Below are 20050 nucleotides of genomic sequence, written 5' to 3'. Positions count from 1 at the left end.
CTGATTAGCTGCTAGGGGAGTCCCCTCTAGAGATGGAAACATCAGTGAGGATGAGAACAGATCGGCCAGGAAGAGATTAGATTTCGTGATGCGGGTTATGATGAAGAACATCAAGGAGGAACTGGAGAATCAAAAGTGGCTAGATCAGGCTTCAGGTTCAAGGGACTGGGTCTGAAATGAGGGAGAAATGATGTAATAGTTGAAGAAGGTGAAGGAGTGGTGGAGGCTTCATATTAAGGGCAGAAAGTGGCTTGTATGAAGGCTGAGAAAGGAGCCAGATGGGAGGCTGAAGAAGCTAACAGATGATGGAAGCTAGAAGAGCACAGGTCAAGTCAAAAGGTTGAGGTGTGAGCCGAAAAGGATAGATGATGTATCCTTGGAGTGTCAGGAGGAAGAAGGAAAGGTCTGAAGGAGGAGATGAACAGTTAGTTACAGGGCAGGGGAAGTGGAGGAGAAGAGCTCACCTCTGAGCAAGTCTTGTATTTACTTTCAAGTTGTTATGCTTCAAACAATTTAGGCCAACCTGGTTTTGGGTTTGGTGGTGGGTTTGTTTTTTTTTTTTTTTTTAACACTCACCCACGCAACCATTGGTGACTTGTAGCCATCAGCATGAAGGAGAACTTTTATGTACTTGAGAGATGTGTGTTGAATTAGGCTGGTGACTGCTGTGAACTTGAGAATTCAGTGTCCCCTTCTTGAATATAAGATTGAATATTCATCTGAGAACTAATAAAAAAAAAAAACCAAAAAGGGACTTCATTAGGATTATGTTATGCTATGTCTGTTAAGATCCTTTTTCCCTACTTGATGTTCTTATCCCTGAGGCTTTAGGATCTTTTTCCTAAGATCTTTGGAGCTAGACCTATCTTTCAATAAGCATTTGTTTGTGGTCACCTACATAGAATTTTGCATCTTTAATTTTAAGGCTAGATAGGATAATTAAATATGTCCTGTTACATTTGTCCTTACAGCATTACAAGCTGTTTTAGTCTCAGGTCTGTGTTACCTTTTTGCACAGGGATAAATTAAAAAAAAAAAAAAAAATTCTATAGAGCCTTTCAGACTTCCTTCCCATTCTTGCAGTAGGGAACAGAAATGAAATGGAATGAACACAACTGAGTAGTCTCCTAGCTTTTGTGAGGCAATAATGCCATTTTCTTAGCTATGGTGTTTCTTCCGTAGAGTATTTTGGGATAAGATGTATTTTCTGTTATGTGTGGGGACTTTACTAGCCCTGGTATCTAAAATGTAGAAAACATCTCACATTTTTTGTAGATTCTGAACTATTTTGGAAAAGTCAAAATAAGAACTACGTTGGTAACGAAGAATGAGCCCTACAAGCCACACCCTCATGATCTGGTTGGAAAAGACTGCAGAGACGGCTACTACGAAGCAGAGTTTGGGCCAGAACGACGAGTCCTGTCGTGAGTAATGGTGTTGCTTGGGATTTCAATTACTTATGCGAGTGATTTGCTAATCTTGTGTTTTAAAACTCTTGAGTAGTGATTAAAAGGGCAGTTAGTGTGCTGTCTTTGCTGAGGTTTATTAATCCATCTCAGAGAATAACTTCTCTTTGAAGTATTTTCTTCTTTTTCCATACTTCACACACACCTTGGACATCTTTGATCCTGTTCGTTTCCTTTCACCCTTTTCTTTCCTTTGTTCATTCTCCCAGTGTCTCGTCTTTTCCTTTCTCCCACTGGTTTGCTTTTTTCACTCTTGTTCAATAACACCTCTTACTCTTGAGCGTGACACGTGAAGATGATGGGTAATAGAATGGGTAACAACAACATTAGAATTAATACTTCACAGTGATTAGGGAAGTTCACATCTTCCATGGGGGTTATATTTGGACCTTCTGGAAACCGGTGGAGAAAGTTTGTACTGGCTGAGTATCATGTCATTTAGAAGAGAATGGTTGTGACGCGTCTAGAAGCATGTTAGTGGCTGTCACTGTTGTTGCTGCTTGTTAGGGTTGGGGACTTTTTTTAAAAAAAAAATATATAGATTCTGCTCAGTTTCTCGGTGCTATTCAGAAGGATGTTAAGAATATCTAAAATACAGTTGTATTTGATGGCCTAAGTTGTAAGTTTACCAAGTCTGATGTAATACAGTAAAAGCAGAATGAACTGCAACAAATGTTGAGTAGTTACTGCCGGAGCGGGGAATTTAGAATTGACAAGCTGTTTGTGGCTCACAGTTTGCGATGTAGTAAATCTGGAAGTAGGCTGTTGCTTTGGGGTAAACATAACTGAGCTGGAAAGAAAAGAAGGTAAATATTTCAGTCTGTAAGTAGCTCTTACGCACTGCTCTCAGGCTGATGTGATTCTGTTGATGTTAGTGAAATTACTCCGCGTTTCTGTGGGTTTAGTCAGTAGAGCACTATTAAAGGCGAGAACTCGGACACGGTCTGTTTGAAGACGATGATTGCCTGGTGGTGAAATAAACAGTTGTAATAGTGGAGATGCTTCTTCATACAGCCCAGGCTCAAGTGATCATGAATGTGCTGCAGACGTATTCAGGTGGCACGTAGCATGTTAACTGTACTTTTGCTGTTACACATGCCAACAATTTTATTATTTTATTGTTTTTAGATCTGTTCACAATGCTGTCCTAATTGGCACATGGTAGAAAAGGATTAGTAAATGTAATTCCTCTAATTTTTTCCCCATTGTAATACCTCTCTTGAAAGGTAGTGCTGTCCCTTCAGGCACTTTCCTTCCATCTTGATTGTTGTAACCTCCATCTCATCATCTTCCCTGCGAATAGAGTTGCCCTTCATGTTGTCCAAAAGGCAGTTGCAAATATCTTAGACTGTTAAGGGACGTTTGCACCTTCTCTGGCCATCCATTCACCAGCTTCCCCTTTGCTCAAATCCAGCTTCCTCCCCCAGGGTCAGAGGATGTCTGCCGTTCTCACCCAGCCCACTTCCTACTCTCAGCTCTGTGCCTTCTGATCCGAAGCAAAAAAAAAAAAAAGCCGAGTTGCTTAACACCTTTTCTGGTTATGTATTACGTTCACCGGGTGCAGGAAGGCACTGATGATTGTTTTTCCTCTTGGCGTTTTATTGCACAAGGCGAGTCTGTAGAGAGGCCCTTACAGGATGGAATGCCAAAAAGGACTAGGATGGTCTGCAAATATTTATTTGCAAATTTTTATTTCATCTCTATTATACGTGTGCGTCGAATCCTGTTGTTTGACACAATGCTGTGTCTCCATTTCATTTGAGGCACTTGTGATTGTTTGCTATATCCATCAGTTCTTCTTGGTATCATTAGGTTCTGAGCTTCTCAGTTTCTTACGAAATAGTAAGTGGGCTACTTTTGTTTTACTGATAATGTGAAACTTCATGGGAGCTTCAGTTGAACTTGACATTGGAGATTTTGATGGGAGGAGGCTCAAAACATTCTCTTTGAAATGTTTCCAGCATCGGTACACTCACTTTTTTTTAACAAATCATTGGTTGCTTTAAGATGAAAGAACAGTATGATCCATAATTGGATCTGGATGTTTAAAGTCGTTTTCCTTTTTGTGGCCGGTGACTCAGTCTTCACATTCTTCTCTTTGAGTCCATGTTGAAGAAAAGCCTAATACAATACTAGTGAGCAGGAGATGTCCTCTCTTGGTAGTGGTTCCAGCTGTTTACTCTGGAGCAAAAATCTAAAATTTTTTTTTTTTTTTCATCAGAGGTGGAATTATTAATCCCAGATTTTGGGCTGGTCTGACTAATTACGCTGCTCTCTGCTTGTTTAAAGTTTCCCCACGTAGTTCCGGTTGAACAAAGTGTTTTGTTCTGCCTGTACAATTATTTTTGTGCTGCTGCCTAAACTTGATCAGAGCCCTCCCTGGCCAAAACATCAAGGGAAAAAATATGAGTGTTGGAGTGTGTGTGACTGCCTGTGTACTCAGATTTTTACTTCCTAGCTTGCTTTCTATGTGAATTATAGTTTTTTTTACAGTTTTTCATTTTTTTTTAAATGCCTTTCATATTTTTTCTCTTCCTACTTCTCTCTCTCTCTCCTCGTTACCTTGCTTGCTTCCTGTCAGCTAGTGTTGATGTGAAACCCCACAGCCTTGCTGAGGTTCTCAACAGTTTCTCCTCTGCTCCTGCCCTCTACGAGAGTTAAATAGCCACTTTCACTGTGACAGCGCACGTTTAACAAATTTTTTTATAATCTGAGAATTACAGGGTGCTTGAAAGCCTAGTTTCTCTCCATGAGCGGCTTCATTCGCAGTGGTTGAAAGGTGCGGAGTGATGGCTGTCAGCCCTTGCACAGCTGGGTAGGGCTTTTGTTCACTGCTGGTTCTTCATGCGTGCGTGCTTCGTATCTGTAGCTGATGGTGGATGGCTGGAGAACCTGGGACTGCCAGACAGCAATTCGGGGGTGTAATACAGAACCAGGCTTGTTCATGGACTTGAAATGTGCTTCAGAGTGAGTCTGTGAAATACAGTGACTGGTTTTTATAGGAGGAAAAAAAAAAAATGTGCTGTGATCAAGCCCTAAAAAAACTACTACCTACAAGGGAAGACAGAAATAGGATTGCTCATCGAGGTACAGTGCAGATCTTGAATGTCAGCAGCCACAATACGAAGCCAAAGGACTTGAGTGAATTATAAGATGCTACTGCGTTTTATTTTCCTCTAGGTCACTGTATCATGTTCAGGTTCAAAAGGAAGGTAATGCATTCCTCTAGGAAATAAAGGTTCTGGAAGTGGAGCCTGGTCACAGAGGATTTGGGAACCTCTGGACAGAGCGTAGTGGACGCAGGCAGGGGAGTTTAGGGAAATTAAACTTAACATTGTGCTAGGATTGTTTTGTTCAGAGCACTTTAGAATGTAGAACTAGTCTTGAGAGTGCTGGCAGGAGCAAGGAGTGTCTTTAGGTGCACTAAGGTGGTTTTTTAGGCACAGCTAAAGCAAAAGAACTTTTGTGGAGTTTCAAAGGAAGGGAAATTGCCGGTACTTCTGGAGGAAGGTGCCTGCTGGCACGACCTAGCTTCTGAGTTTATTGTAACATCATGAAACGCAGATTATTTTTTTATTTTTATTTTTTTTACTTCCTGCTTTACATCCACTCAGCTTTGATGATGTCATGGTTTTTCCATGTGGGAAAGAGTCAGCTCGCTTGGGACTCCCCCCACCTCCTGCATCGGGGTGACCTGCGCTCTTATGCAAATAAGGAAGAGCTGCAGCTCTTCAGAACTGTTCCATAACTACGTGAGATTTTTAAAAGCTGTTTAGACTTGTTTAAAAAAAAAAACAACTTTTAAAATACTGTTTGAAATTTACATTCCCTGATAAAAGCAGGAGGGCAAATCCTTACCTAATGCAAATCAGCAGGTTTATTGATAACAAAAATAATTGTCACTTTAAAGTACCTGAAATGGAGTATCTAAGTTCTAATCACTGTAGGTTTACTATGGAGTAACAATTTTTAATATAGAAATATATATTCTTAATAAAGAATATAAGTTCTTTAGGATTTTACTTTAGTATTTTTCACTTCTGTTTCTGCTCTTATTTTAGAAAAAAATGGCATCCCTGCTCTTCAGATCTTTTACATCCTTCTCAAAATAAGCTTTTTTCCTCTCATTTCTTACACTGTATGTTATCACACTAGTCAACATCAAATAATTTATGTAATATTCTACACTGAAGATTTTATTAGTTGCTGAAATCCTGCCACATGTGCTTCAGTTTTCAGAATTTGGGCATTCAGTGTGTGAAGAAGAAAGACCTGAAGGAATCAATTTCTTTACGAATCTCGAAGAAGATAAACCCTTTCAATGGTGAGTAGGAACTTAGCTGGTTCACTTTGCAAGGCGGTGGTGTTTTGTTTGTCCTGCCTTGACGTTTGTGGTGGAGCTTCATTTTAAAAAAAAAAAAAAAAAATTTTTTTTTTTTTTTGGGAAGCACTCTTCCCCTTCTGTGTCCCTCCTAGGCTTTTTTTTACTGTCATCACATGATGAATCTATTTGGATAGTTGCCCCTTTTATGTTTTGTGGTTGGTTTTCTTTTGTTTTTTTAAATCCCTAGCAGCAATGTGAGTTGCTGCTTGGACAGAGGCAATGGAACAGCAGCAGCCGCCTTCCCTGGAAACTTGTACAGATATCTCAGTAACTCTGCAACAACTTAAACCAATACAAATCTAGCTTGCCAACATGCCATCACTTCTCTTGCGACGCTTGTGTTTGTGGCCCCTCCCCCAGCCAGTTCAGGGAGCTGACAGACTCCTTGAAGCTGCCCCTCGCTTGATTTTACAGCATGGGAGCTGGGACAGGCACTCAAGAACTCACCAGCAGTGTTAGTCTTGATCAAGTCTGAGACAGGTTGTGCTGCTGCAGAACTGTACCTGTCAGGCCGACACAGGGGCTGTAGTTTTATGTGACAGCTGATCTGTAGGCTGCTCTCAAAAAGAGTCACCATGCTCTTCCCTCCATGCCTGGTCACACACTCCTACTACTTTCCTCACACCAGATACAGAGCCTGTGTGGCTGTACTGTGAACGGACTCAGCAAGTTGCTCCAATGGAAAACCAACTTGTGAAAAAAAAAAAACCAAAAAAGTGGTTTCCCCTCAGATCAACTTGCTAAACCAATTCATCTCACAGCCGCGTCATCGCCGAGTTCAGTACCCAGAGGGAGTGGGGAACACGCAGCTGACTGGAGCGGGACCAGTGCTTTTGGCATGCAGGCACAATTGGAGGGAATTGGATGAAAAGCATAAAACCCCCTGAACTATTAGCTAAACGTTATTATTAATGCAGTCATGTATTTGCTTAAGTGTGGCAAGAGCTTGGAGATTCTCCAAATACTTTTTTTTTTTTTTTTTTTTTTAAATACCCACAGAAGTCTTGCTAAATTCAGGTAAGACCCTTCTTAGAGAGCTGGATTTCTGGCTGGCTTCAAAATGTGTGTCCCTGAATTGGGACAAAAATAAGCATGTTGAACTTCTTACAGAGTGAGAAGTGTTTTAGGTCACTTAGGTTTTTAGAACAGCAGTTTGGAGTCAAGTTGATGGTCCATCTAACTTATCCTTGTTCTGATAATATATGCACACAACAGCATCTGTTTTTGCAAGATTTTAGTCTATCAGCAGAGTTTAAATAGTTTAAGTGTTTTGTTACATTGACTCAGCCAGCTCTACCTTGATTTCAAACAAAAAAAAAAGAACTCTTCTGTTCAGCCCTCTTGGCTTTCCTTTACTCCATAAATAAAAAAGGAGCTGACGTTTTCTCCTGATGCCATACAGTAAAAGAACACTGCAAATTCGCTAATCATTTTTGGGTGATTACAGCAGGTTGTGCTTGGTGGCATCAGTGGAGATCCTGGGCTGCTTTCCGTCAGTCCAGCAGCAGAGGAGAGCCTTGCTTGGGTGGCACGCAGGGCAGCACCCTGCTCTCAGCAGGGTTTGTGCTGAGAAGGGGCTGTTGGCAATCCCCAGTCGGCGTTATTGTCTTTTGGCACTTGTTAACGTGTCAGCGCAAAGCAGGAGCTGCTTGAGAATGGCCTCCAGCCCTGCCCCAGGGCAGTCCCACGCTAAGCGGAGCCCAGAAAGTCGTAGGCATGAGGCCTCATAAAACAGGATTAGTGACAGAAATATTTTTATATGTGTGCTTAGTTGATGAAAACAGTTTCATTAGCAGCAGTCACCGTAATGTTCGCTGCTTGATAAGATTGAAAGTTTTATGTATGAATTTAGTTTGTTTTTTAAGGTCAGGAGAGTATCACTGCATTCTCCAAGACTGCACACGCTGTATTGTATCTATCTAGGCTTGTGCTTTATTTGCCTCTTCAGAAAGGCATCTGACTTTTCTATGTAGAGACCTTTCGGAGGTAGGTGCATCCCGTAAGCAGGTCACAAGTTAGTGTTACTCGCTTCTTACATGAACATCATAAAAGAAATTTCATGGAACTAAAAACAAGCCTTCAGGGTGTTTGCGAGTTGTTTGTTCTTTTCTTTTTCTTTCCCACCTTCTGCTAGAACGGTCAAACTGTTTCTGTCCCGAGTCTCCTTTCGGGGCAGAGGTTCAGTATTGACCCTGTTAAAAGACAGAAGATGCCTCCAGCCTGCCAGCGTATCTTGTTTTCTATTACTTGTCATGTCAGTAAGGGATGAAGTAATAGCAAGGCGTGGGTCTGTGAAGTTGTGTTTCGAACTTCTTTGTGTAAAGGGGCCGTCGTCTTCTGGGGAAGCTCAGATGCCACAGACAACTGGGATGGCGAAGGGAGAGTGAGCCCTAACACAAATTCTCCGGTGTCATCCCTCCTCCACGCCTTCCACGCACACTGAACAAGGGTTGTAATCAGCAAGAGTGGGAAGTTGCTTGGTCAAGGTGTGTGGGTTTTAAGATCGCTTTCTCCAGCGCTCTTGCCTGTACTGGTGAAGCAACTGGTGTCTCCCTCTGAACTCCTGGATGTTAACAAGTTGGTGTTTGCAGATCATGCCGTGTGCCTACCTGGAGCTCTCTCTCTGCACCTGAGTCGTTCTGCAAGCGTACCTGTAAGGCTGTTTCGCTATGAATTCCCATCTGTTAACTGGCAGCATTTATCCCTCGTTAAGTTTCGTACAGGCTGTACAAATTGCCTGCATTCACTAGGATGCAAGTCAGATAACTTGCACTCGGGCCGCTCCTCTTGCGTTAGCCTTCTTTGAGAGTCGCTGGTGCCACGCCATCTCTGGACACGTTCATGGTCTGCTGTGTTCACAAGGTACATCCCATCTATTTTTGTCCTTTCATAAGCTCTTCTAGAAATCTCTTTTGTCTCTTATTCCTGAGAAGAAGAGACAAAAATATTCCAAGGAAATGGTTTGCAGTGGCAGCCTAACGTGTAACTAGGACTCCTTGGCGTGACGATGATATAAATAGCAGAGCGTTGAAGGAGCAGAGTTACTCCTCCAGTGGAGCTGGTCCATGTCTGCTTTCTAGGGTGTTTGTTTTCTTTTAGTAGCTGTTGAGTTGTGCCACATCCTTGTCTTCCCAAGGATTGTCTGATGTACAGCCAACTCAAATTAAAAGAAGAGCTGGTCTTCAGTTAAGAGCTATTGTGGGTGGGTGTGACTTGACATAGAGACAACAATTGAGTTAATAACAACTCAAGTTAATTATCAATGAGGAAAAGCCCTAAATGGGTTCTTAAAATTTAGGGGAATATTGTACTTAGCGAACTACTGCAGAAGACTAACCTTTTTCTAGCCAAATGAGCGACAGCATGAAAACCCTAGGCTTGTCTCAGGGTGAGGAGCCCAGAGAATTGCCAAATTTCAGGCTGTTGATCAAGAGGTTATAAATTGACTTTCCCTGGAGCTTGACGTATGCTTAAGGTTCCTGTTCTTTTGTAATTGCTTTTGCTAATAACCCTTTAATTAATTTTTAGGCTCTCCCCTGTACCCCACAACTCATTCAGCTCAGTTTGCCTCCGCAGTCTTTCCCTTGCCGTTTCCCCTTTCCGCCCGCGAGCAGCTGACCCCGCTTTGCCTTCACGCTCGTCACAATCTCCACGACACCCCCCCATGCACGCCGCCTCCGCGCTGCGCCCGGGCTCGTCCCCACACCACTGGCGCTCGCTTCCTGCCTACGCACCCAGTCACCCTCTCCGCAGCTTCCCTTGCTGGTCCCTGCGCTTGCAAGACCCCTCCCCGCTCCTCCGACGCTGCTCACCCACATCGGCTGAATTAACCAGGATCCCCCCTCTTCAGCCCACTTGCTGCGGGCCACTGGTTATGTGAGCAAAAAACCAAAATGTTATGAACCAAAAGATGACTCTTAGCAAAAATTCACAGGTTGGGAATGGTTTGAAAGTGGAAAACATCAGAGTCCTCTGTAATGAATGCCCCAGGTGTTAAAATAAACTTTAAACTTTCTGTCCTTAAATTAAAGCAGATGTGTAACCCCCTCCCTTGACTAAATTCTCAAGCTGAAAATGTTGGTGAGTGAGAGTTGCCAGCTTTTTAAGAGGCACAGAGCAAATCTACTTGAGGAAAGCGGAATGTCCTGATCATAACATAAGCTTAGCTTTTACCTTTGGAAAGCTCTTAGTTCTTTCGTTCCTCGTGCAAATGCTTCTTGCTGTTCACACTGAAATTTTTATATTAAGCTAAAAGGAAGATCAAACTTAAAACAGGAAAGAAACCCAGATTCAGAGAAAGCAAAGAGCAAAGAGAAAGCAAAGACTGAGTTTTGAAAGTTGTAGTTTGTATTCCCGGTTTATCCCTTGGCTTTTCTGTGAGGTCAGGCCGTTCACCTTCCCTGCGCGTCCTCGTTCTGTAAAACAGGAATGATGCCACTTCCATGTGCTGAAGCAGCCTGAAAGATGTTTGAGGGAAATGTAGCCATGGTAGTGTGGGCATTTATTGGCTGTAGGTTAGCATCTGAATTTTACGGTCACTGGCACTAATCAACCCCTTGAGTTTTTGCTTTTTTAAGGTTAGAGTGTTGCTGGTGGGTATTCCATTTCGAGGTACGTGCAAAGGTTTCTTCTTTTGCGCAGAACGGATTGAAGGTTACCTCTTCGTGGATCACAGAGGTATAAACCAGGCAATGCCTTGTCAGAAGAAACGTAGTGCTGCAATGGTCCTTCCTTCCCCTTGTTCCCAGCTTCTGCCTCTCAGCAAGTGCTAGTAGGTGGTATTTATGCCTCTGGATGTGTAGCTGAACATCCTGGCCTGTCGTCCGGTACTGTGCGTCCGGTTGCTGAAGCCCAGGTACAAAGAGAGCACGATATTCCGCTTTTGGCAGCGAGAGACAAATAGTACACCAGGACTTACCTGCTCTTTCCTTTGTATGATTGTAGCTCGCTTAGAAACAGCAAATATAGCATTGAACTTCCTGGTGAGGTGCTTTTTGGCTGCGTAGGGTTCAGCTACAGGAGACACCAGTCAAATACTTGGGCGATTTAGTGTGTGCTGTGTGACTTGTCTGCTGTAGCCCTTCCTAAGGCCAGCTGCCACATAGCTACACGGTCACAACTGTGGCTGCAGCACGGGCACGGGCTCGGGGGAGTAAATTGAATCTGAACTGCACCTCCCAGGTGCTGAGAGGGACCTGTGACTTGCGCCTGATTTCCCGGACTGGTTGAAGCTGGCATAAATCAGCACCAGACCTGGAAGGGGCAGCCTTTCCTTTCCCACCGACTGACTGAGAACAAAGCTTTTCTTCTGGCAAGTTAGTTTTGAGCTGGACCAGTTCCTTTGTCTGATTCACCCCAGGAGAGCTAGTCCCAGTTTAAGAGTAGCGCTGGAAGTGAAGGTTGAGCAGAGCCAGGCTTGTGCAGCAAGCTTAGACTGAGTTAAAATGATCAGCTGGTCTTGGGGTTAAGGGGGGTATCTTAGTGCCCCAGGAGCAAAACACTTGAGGCAAACCACCTCTGTGTCATCGCTTAAATGAAAGCCAGCGCCCAGCATATCCCTAAATTAAAACCCATCATCTGCGTAAGAGAAAAGGCAGAATACAGCTCATGGTCATTATTAATGATGTGTGTTCCTCAGCGGTCTCCTTGGTGAAGTGGTGTTGTTTGTGGGAGGTCATTCTCTTTGTTTGAGATCTAGCGTGGCTCATATGCCCCCGCGGCCCCTCGTTGAGGAGGGAAGGTCACAAGATGTCCCTTTGCTGGGTAAACTGGTTTTCTCAGCGTAGCCCCCTCTGAATGTGTCACGCCGCATCATTTGCCCTGGAAGTTTCCATGCAGGTTAAGTTTAGATGCTACAGTACTTCCAACTCCACCCACTCCAGAAGCTTCTGACATCATTAGTCTAGAAGATGGGTGGAGGGCTGTACATGAAGAATCTGCTATTTAATCAGGTGTCGCGTTATCGGTCAAAAAAAAACCAAACACTTCATCATTTCTCTTCGGTGTTAGTGTTCAGAATAAACTTTCACTTTCCCTGTAGCATCACCTTATGAGTAAACATCAGAGCCCTTAATCCCCCAGTAATTTCATCAGATCACTGGTATTTTCTGGGCCTTTCTGGATGTTGAAGACTGTTAAAATAGTAAAAAAAACCCAGTAGAAATTAATAAACTGGGACAAATAGGAGGCCAGATCTTATTAGCAGCTTTAATTTTGTGTCTGAGCTTGGAGTTGCGTGTTGGTGGCTTGGACCCGGAAAGTCTCTGATTCTGTGTTACAGAAGCAAATCCAAGAGTTCTCTCATTCAGCAGAAACCCAGCGGAGCATCTCTGGATTGCAGTGACCTAAATCCCTGAGGCAGGGACAGCCCAAACCTTGTTGCCTGTGTTGCGTGAGCTGCTCGGATTAGCCGGCTGGGGTGGGAAGGAGTTCCTGGATTAGCTGGCGTGGGGTGTTTTTGTGCCTGCGCTGGGACTCGATCAGTCTCTTCCCTTGATAGTGGATTATGGATTAGAGAATTACTTTAACGATAATTCTTTTTTAAGCTGGGGAATCAACGTTTCTTTCAGAAGAGTTGTAAACAGATTTATAAAGAATTTACTGGTTATTTTAGCCCCTTTCAGGTTGAACAGCTAATACTTCCCAGGTTTGGTTGCAACGCTAGATACCATTTTTTAAATCCTATTGCCAGAATCTTGCTAAGTTTTCTTTTTCCATTGTGCTAGTGGTGTTTTTGTGGATTTTTTGGCAGCTTGTTCCATAATTAACTTAGAATTTTAATTCTTTTAAAATATTCTTTTCATTTCTATGTGTTTGTGTTGCTGAGTGTTACTTGGAAAGCTCTTCGTCCCCTTGTAAAAGAGCTGTACTTACAAACACCCTTCATGTACTCCTGTTTGCGTAGAGAACTACGGAAAATTAATTTCTGCCAGGTTAACGCTAGTTTTTTGTAAGCTTGGGCCATCACAGGCACATACCTGGATTGCTGGTTGGATTCCAGCTCTTTTGGTTGGATTCATATGGAGGCCGTGAGGTGTGGTACCACACAGCGAGAAGCAGTCAGAAGAGGAAGTTGAACGCTTGCCAAAAACAGAGCACTACTTCCTTTTATTCATGTGTCATGTTTGAGCCTTTTTTTTTTTTTTTTTTTTTACGGTATCTGCGTCGTGCGACGTTTTTTACTTCACGTGTGTAATGCCACTGGTTTCAGCAGAGCTGCTCGTGTGGAGCTTGCACAGGTTCACGGGGTGGCTACTCCTCTTCTCTCCCTGTTCCCAAAATCTTCAACAGCGTTTCTCAACTTTTAACAACTTCAGGTTTGTCAGGTTTAACCCTCTCTGTTGTTCTGCTGTACAGAAGTTGGCGAAATAACAGCGAGTGACACGACCATCCTCCAGGCATTAGTCAGTGGGTTTGTCTGCCTTGGTTTTGTTTGCTTTTAATATTCTTAAGTGTAAGTCAACATCTGTTGGAGTTAGTGGCTACTCTCAAATTGACTTCAGAGGGAGCAGAATTAGATGTTTGTGAAAAATAACAATATTTAATTTTGTTTGGGTGATTGTCTTTCAGGCAGGAATGAAATATGTTTTGAAATTGATGAAAGCCGTGCGCTTTTTTTTTTTAATACGAAAATGGAATCTAGCTTCTATGTATTTTTCAAGCGTGTCATGGAGTTGCAGCTGTCTTGTTCTCCTTTTTTGCTCTGTTGTGTTCTTCTCATCTGGTTAAAAATAGCTCCAGAGGAATCAGTCTTGACTGAGCACTTCCTCTTTCAAATGACAGATTTTTAAAAATTGTATTAAATCATTTACAAGAACATGCAAATGAGGAGCAGTGTTTTTTTTGCTGTAGTACGATGAGCTGTATACACCAATTCTGTTTCTCACCATTATGGGCACACCCCACCTTTCCTCTCTCAGGTGGTTAAATAGATTTATTGGGAATTTGCGAAAGTTCGTAGCGTAGGAAATGATGTAATTTGAACATGAGCATTACTAATTTTCTCCGTGTCTAGTGTATTTTTGCTTTTATAGAGTTCTCTTAAGCTTTAAGTCTGCTCTTAGTTGTTTCTGAGGAAGAGGCTGCTGCGCCTGTGGGAAACGCGGCGCAGGACTGGTGCTGCTTGGACCTGTGAGAGACAGACTTTGGTTGCACGCCCAAGTCCTCGCTTTTGATTCGGAATCAAAAGCCAGATCCGTATTTTGTGCTTGGCTTCTGTCTACAGTGAGCTGACGTAGACAAAGGTATTGATTCTCTAGGCTCAATTTCATTTCCAAGAGGTTTGAAATTGATTACTGCTCGGGCTCCCTGGCCAGATCCACATGGTCACCAACAGCTAGTACAACACGCGACTGTAAGCCCTGATGCCAGAGTGGGCAGCTAATGGGAGCTAATTGCTAATTTTTTTTAAAATTATTCTCTAAATCAGGCTGTATCAAGAGAAAGTTAGGCTGCGGAGTCCGCCAAAGCGAAGTTAGGCTGAACAACTGTGTGATCCAACCCTGTTTTCCAAAGATCGTATTTTATTAAGTTAGACGGTCAGCTAGCAAAGTACCTTAAATTGTAAAACTTCGCTCTGCATAGAATCACAGAATGGTTTGGGTTGGATGGGACCTTCAAAGGCCACCCAGTCCAAGGCCACCCAAGTCCTGCAAGGAGCAGGGACATCTCCAACCAGATCAGGTTGCTCAGAGCCTCATCCAGCCCGGCCTGGAATGTTTCCAGGGATGGGGCACCCACCAGCTCTCTTGGGTAATACAGTCAGCTGCCAACCTGCGACGTGCGCGCTGGCGGAACTCTCCCGGCCACCAGCGTTTCTGAAGTTACCTGTGTGGCTGCTGCTTAGTTTTGTACTCATTGATGTATTTGTCTTGAAGCATTGCAGATCATGGACTTCTTTGAGAAGGGACAGCTGGTTTGGTTTCTTTTTGCAGCAGAAACCAGGAGAAACTGAGGTATTCAGAGCACAAGAAGGACTAAAAATGCCAGTGGAAAGTATTGTGAGCTCAATACATATATTATTTCTCACTATCGAAAGGTGAAAGGAAGAAATCATTCAAGTGGGCATTGTGGAATCCCACTCACGGCAGGGTGGAGACCAACCTGGTGATGAACGTTAAAGGTCAGGGCGTTGCGATCTAATCAGTACAGCGTGATCCCCAGCCGCCTTATCGCAAGCGCGTTTCATCTTTTGTTCGCGCAAGAGGCCTTCGAAAGGGCAGGGGAAGGAGTGAACTTGAGAGGTTGTGGTCTGTTGACTTGGCACACGTTCACTGTAGGTAATTGCGAGGAGTATCTAGCTATGCTGAACTGCTGCTTCAAACAATTTTGGAAGAGAGTGCCACTTTAAATTATTTTAATTATCAGTACTTAAATCAGTTTCTCATTTTGCTCGCGTTGAATGTCAACAGAATAGTTAATGTCAGAGCTTACAGGAAAGCATCGAATTCAGAGAGGGCTGCTTTTCCCAGAATCTCCCAGAATGAACAAAACTGAAATGCTGAGCATGGGTTATGCCTTACTGTGTTTTTCGCCGGGAGGAATATGTAAGGAAACGAATCCTTTCCAGCAAGGGTTTGCTGCTCGTGTTACGCAATGATACCAGCACGACACCGCTAATTGCTATTCTCAAAGGTGCTGAAGTGACACAGATGTTGCTGGGAGAGAGGAAATGGTTTGTGTCATTTCGGCTTCATTCTTGCCCCGAGAACTGCTTTCTGATTATTTTTCTGTCTTGGTTTCTAGACAAAAATAATGATATCGTGCAGCAGAAGTCTCTCACTGTTGCTGGAAGTCTCCAGCTATGTCCTAGGACTGACTTGTGTTAAAGATTTCTCTTTGGCAGCGGCATTCCTTTTGTAAATTTTATCATGCGCAAATGAGAGAGAAACATGTCCTGGGAATGAGTTTTAAGCTATAGATACATGAAACTTGTCTGGAAGGCAAGGTGAGGAAACCAGATTCAATATACAGCAGAGAACTAGGACAGTTTAGCCTTGTTTGATGAAGGGAGAGCGTTAACAGCTTCTGTATAATTTATTGTGTACGAGGAATTTATTCATACAGACCCGTGAAGCTAGCGGAGACTATGGGCAGATTTTTAATCTCTTTTACCGATGAGAGATTCATCCCCATATTTTTTAAAGAATTACTGCTGGTTTTGGTGACTAATCCTCAGTCTCGTCTTTCCTTCTGCTGTTCAGTGCCTGAAGAACAGCTGCACAACATCGATGAGTACGATCTCAACGTCGTCCGACTCTGCTTCCAAGCTTTCCTCCCCGACGAACACGGCAACTACACGTTACCTCTTCCTCCTTTGATTTCCAACCCCATCTATGACAACAGTAAGTACCAACTCAGTCAAACGTGTGTTTTTTTTTTTTTTTCTCTTTTTGCTTGGGATGAAAAATGCCAGGCCGGTTTCTGAGGTCTGTGCCAGTTCTCTGGGTCACTTCTGTGGCTTGGAGCTGCTAGATGCAAGCCTAACGCGTGGCAAGTCTCAAAAGATGATCCCAGGGTGAGGTGTTGGCTGACCAGTGGGAAAGTGTCCTGACGCTTTTCTATACCCCTCTGGTATCCCGGTCGGTTGCCATTTTCAGTGTATAGTTAAGTAAAGGGGAAATGTTTGGTCACGCTCTGTGAGCACGCAGAAGTACGTGAAACGCCCTTTCTTGGTACCGTTTTCCATGTTCTACAAAACTGGACTTACGTACGGCTTTGTCGGGTTGCTTTGGTTGAGGATTTCAGCCCTCAGCATGGGCTGGACGACTCTCCTGGAGAAGAGGAGCAGAAGAACTTTTTATAATTGGAAACTTTTTGGCAGTGTTCTTTTATTTCTGCAGTGAAAGTACTTCCATGCAAATTATTTAAATTAGACATTACTTTAGAGGAACCTACTGAATAAAACAAAGTCTGCATTTTGTAAAGCTGACGTTAGAACGGTGTTGATGTGAGCGTAACCACTATGAAAATGTCGAGTGTGAAGTCAGGTGGTTTTGATCTTTTTTAGAGTCTCTTCCAGAATCATCTAGAAGTTGGAACTGCGTGCGCTGTGTTATTGAGAACCTTTGTAGCAGTCAAGTAATTAGGGCTGAGGTAAAATTGATGTACAAGATCTGCAGCGATGTCTCAGCTGCCATTTAAAAATATGCCAAATCATGATTACTCGTCTGCGTTGACTGACGTCAGTCTGTGCTAAGCTGCTGAAATGACAGATTAAAGTGGTGCCTGGTGGGGGAAGCTTGGTTTTTTTAGCGTGGGTGTACGTGGGCAGAGCCTGATACACTGTAGATATCTAAAATCCTCCATGTAACTTAGCAGCGGTGTAAATAAAACCGTGCATAACTACAACCACAGATTGTAAAAATTCTGCTGCTCTTCGCTGGAGCAGTGGTTTCAGGTCTGAATTGCTTTTTTTAAAAGTTAACCTTCTTAAACCTGCTCTGTCATACTGGGTACGGTCAGGTTATCACTGTAGAGAAAAGATAAAACTATCCAGTACAGTGGGCTTGGAAATCTTAAGTCATTAGATTTCAAGCTTTTGCAGCTCTGTTCAGATCAGGAGCGAAAAGGTATTCTTGAGATATTTTCTGAAAATAAAAATAAAAAAGGTATTTTCTGAAAATCAGCTTGCATGTTTTAAATCTAGTCTTTTCTTCACTTTCTGACACTTTGTTGTCTCCACCTGCTTTGGACAGTGGAGATACGTAAGAACAATATGAACATCACACAGAAGCATTCGCATCAGCAGAGAGTGCAGGTTTATAAAATTCAGGATGACAGGCAGCTTCTGTTCTCGGTTGCTTAACTGGTTTTGAACAGCAATTTCCCAGGTTGTGTATCTTACCGTGCCGAAAACTCTTGGGAAAAGTCAAATAAAGCAGTTTACCGTTTCTGAGAAACGTGGTTAGGGAGAACACAGTTGGAAGTGATGTGATTTTTGCTGAGAAGTTTGTTTTTCTAGGGATTTGTTAGCAGAGACATGCTTTTGGGGAGCGAGGAGCAGGAGGTGAATGGTGTGTGCGGGGCAAGAGAGATGGGACGCGGCAGAGCGTGGCAGAGGCCATGGGAACGTCTCCCTCTGAGGCTGATGCTGAGCTCGGCGTCCCTGCCCGGCACCGGGGCTGACAGCAGAGCGTGCATCCATGTCTGCTGGCGTTCGTGTTCATCCCCTTATCCTCTCTTCTAAATTCCCCTTAAAAGACAAAACACCAAACTCCTGCCTAGGAGAGCTTCCCTAAAACCTGTTAAAAGGAGACCGAGTGCCGTTTGAGCACGATGGAAGTGAAACAAAGGTAAAATTAGGCTTCTCCTTGCAGTTGGTAATTCACCCTTTCTGCGAAAAACGCACAATGACGCTGTTAATCATATGATCCTATACTGTTTCTGGTTTTGTTTTGTTTCCCCTCCCTTGAAAGTTTCTGATTCATTCAGCAAGTGAGGTGGCATGTGTCATGTAGTGCGTGAGGCCGTAGCACCCACTTCTCCTAATAACGAGAGTAATGGCTGCAGATAGTAACTACGTAACTGGGGTCTGGCCTGAGGTTACCAGGAGCTCTGTTACCAGCGTGGTGATGTGCCGTGGCGTACCTGTACAGTACCATGAAAGATCAGGCAGGAATTGACTCAAACTGAGAGTCTACAGTAGGTTGGCTTTGGTGTTTTTGGGTTGTTTTTTTTTTTTTCTTCTTTAATTTGAGTGTGACACCATGAGCTTTGGGTTTGTATTTCATCTCTGTGCCTGAAACAGGGAGCCTGTGGTGGTGGAGCCTCATGTTGCCGCGGTGGTAGGAGGATGCATTTCTGGGTCGCAAAGCGGCACCAGCTGGATCCTCCCAGGCATTTTAAATACGCTTGGAGTTGATGTCTTGATGTCTTAGGTCTTGATGTAAGAAGATGAGAGAACATCGTGGCGCAGCGTAGTTTGATTCCGTTGATTGGAGGGGTGGAAGAGGGTGCAGTAAATTATGAATATGGTCAGAGACAGTAGCAGAAAAATGAGCATCAGTTACTTCATATGTTAAATGAAGACAATTGGTGTGTGCTCATGTACTTGAAAGTGTCAACACAGCGTATAGGCACAGGGGCTGAACTTGAAATGCTAGAGAGAGTTCTTCCATTCTGGCCTTTGTTTGTTCTTTGTTTGTACTTCTGAATCACTATCTGGTGACATTAGTGCCTCTTTAAATAAATCGTAACATCGCCCACAGAGCTCCAAGGGGGCTCTTCTTTCTCGCAGTAGTTTCCTGTCCATCTTTGCCCTGCAGGAAAGCTGCTGCTACCGAACGGGGCAGCTCTCCATCCGCAACTATCGTTGAGTGCTGTCCGCCTGCAGCCACAGCTTGGAGTTGAATTTTGAGCATTTTGGTGTGAAATCTGCTACCTGGAGTTAAAGGCGTGAACGTTAGGCTCCTAGACCTGTCCTCAACCACCTCGAGAGGGTGACAGAGGAGAGGTTTGATGGCCAAGCATGATGCTCAGAGAGGGGAATTTTCTTGACTTGCTAGCCCGGCTTTTTCCAGAGAAGCCCGGTTGTCACAGGTAATGAGTCACTCAGAGAACTGCTTTGAATTCTACAGCTGGACGGGCAGCAGCGCCAAGCACAATCACGTAATTTGGGGAAGTCTTTGGAGATCACTTTGCAATAGTTAGGGAGCGAGTGGCACAGCTGCACTGCTATCTGGTGCCGAGAGCTGTAGGATCACAGAACAATCAAGCCCTGCTTCTCAATTGCCTGGAGTGACTTCTTTAGTGTGGATTTCGGGGTGTCGCGCTCCTCCAGCTGTTGCTTTTCCTTCATGTGCCTTAACTCCCAGCACCTCATCTCCAATAGCAGCTAAGTTCCAGTAACGCTTTGTTGTCACATTTGCCTGTTCCTTTCCAGGAGCTCCCAACACAGCAGAGTTGAGAATCTGTCGTGTGAACAAGAACTGTGGAAGCGTAAAAGGAGGAGATGAAATATTTCTGCTGTGTGACAAAGTTCAGAAAGGTAATCTTGACTCATTTTTTTTTTTTTTCCTTTCCCTTTGTCCCAAATGGCTGACACCGCCACTGTCTAGGTGGGGGACTGAACCACACTCCTGTGTAAGTGGCCTTGTTTTATAGCTGGGCAGAAAAGCTTTTGGGTTCAAGGGCTCTCAGCACCTCTGAAAGGTACTCTGTGCCTTTTAAAGTCGAGCCCTTTACTTTGCATCTGAATTCT

At 43.6% G+C, this 20050-nt stretch overlaps 1 protein-coding gene across 2 annotated transcripts in view; it reads left to right on the top strand.

The window, feature by feature from the left end:
* REL (REL proto-oncogene, NF-kB subunit) overlaps positions 1 to 20050 on the top strand; it is a 31780-nt gene that overhangs the window by 7488 nt on the left and 4242 nt on the right. The window contains exons 3-6 of one of the 2 annotated variants that reach the window (XM_086744033.1): positions 1276 to 1424; positions 5699 to 5790; positions 16053 to 16193; positions 19733 to 19837. In XM_086744033.1, coding sequence (XP_086600159.1) covers positions 1276 to 1424; positions 5699 to 5790; positions 16053 to 16193; positions 19733 to 19837 — 487 coding nt within the window. The remainder of the gene's footprint in view (positions 1 to 1275; positions 1425 to 5698; positions 5791 to 16052; positions 16194 to 19732; positions 19838 to 20050) is intronic. The other variant, XM_086744034.1, reaches the window with a different exon arrangement.

The sequence above is a fragment of the Chlamydotis macqueenii genome, chromosome 3 (genome assembly GCF_036417535.1).
Source record: "Chlamydotis macqueenii isolate bChlMac1 chromosome 3, bChlMac1.mat, whole genome shotgun sequence".
Classification (NCBI taxonomy): Eukaryota; Metazoa; Chordata; class Aves; order Otidiformes; family Otididae; genus Chlamydotis; species Chlamydotis macqueenii.
This window is presented reverse-complemented; position numbering and strand designations above follow the sequence as displayed.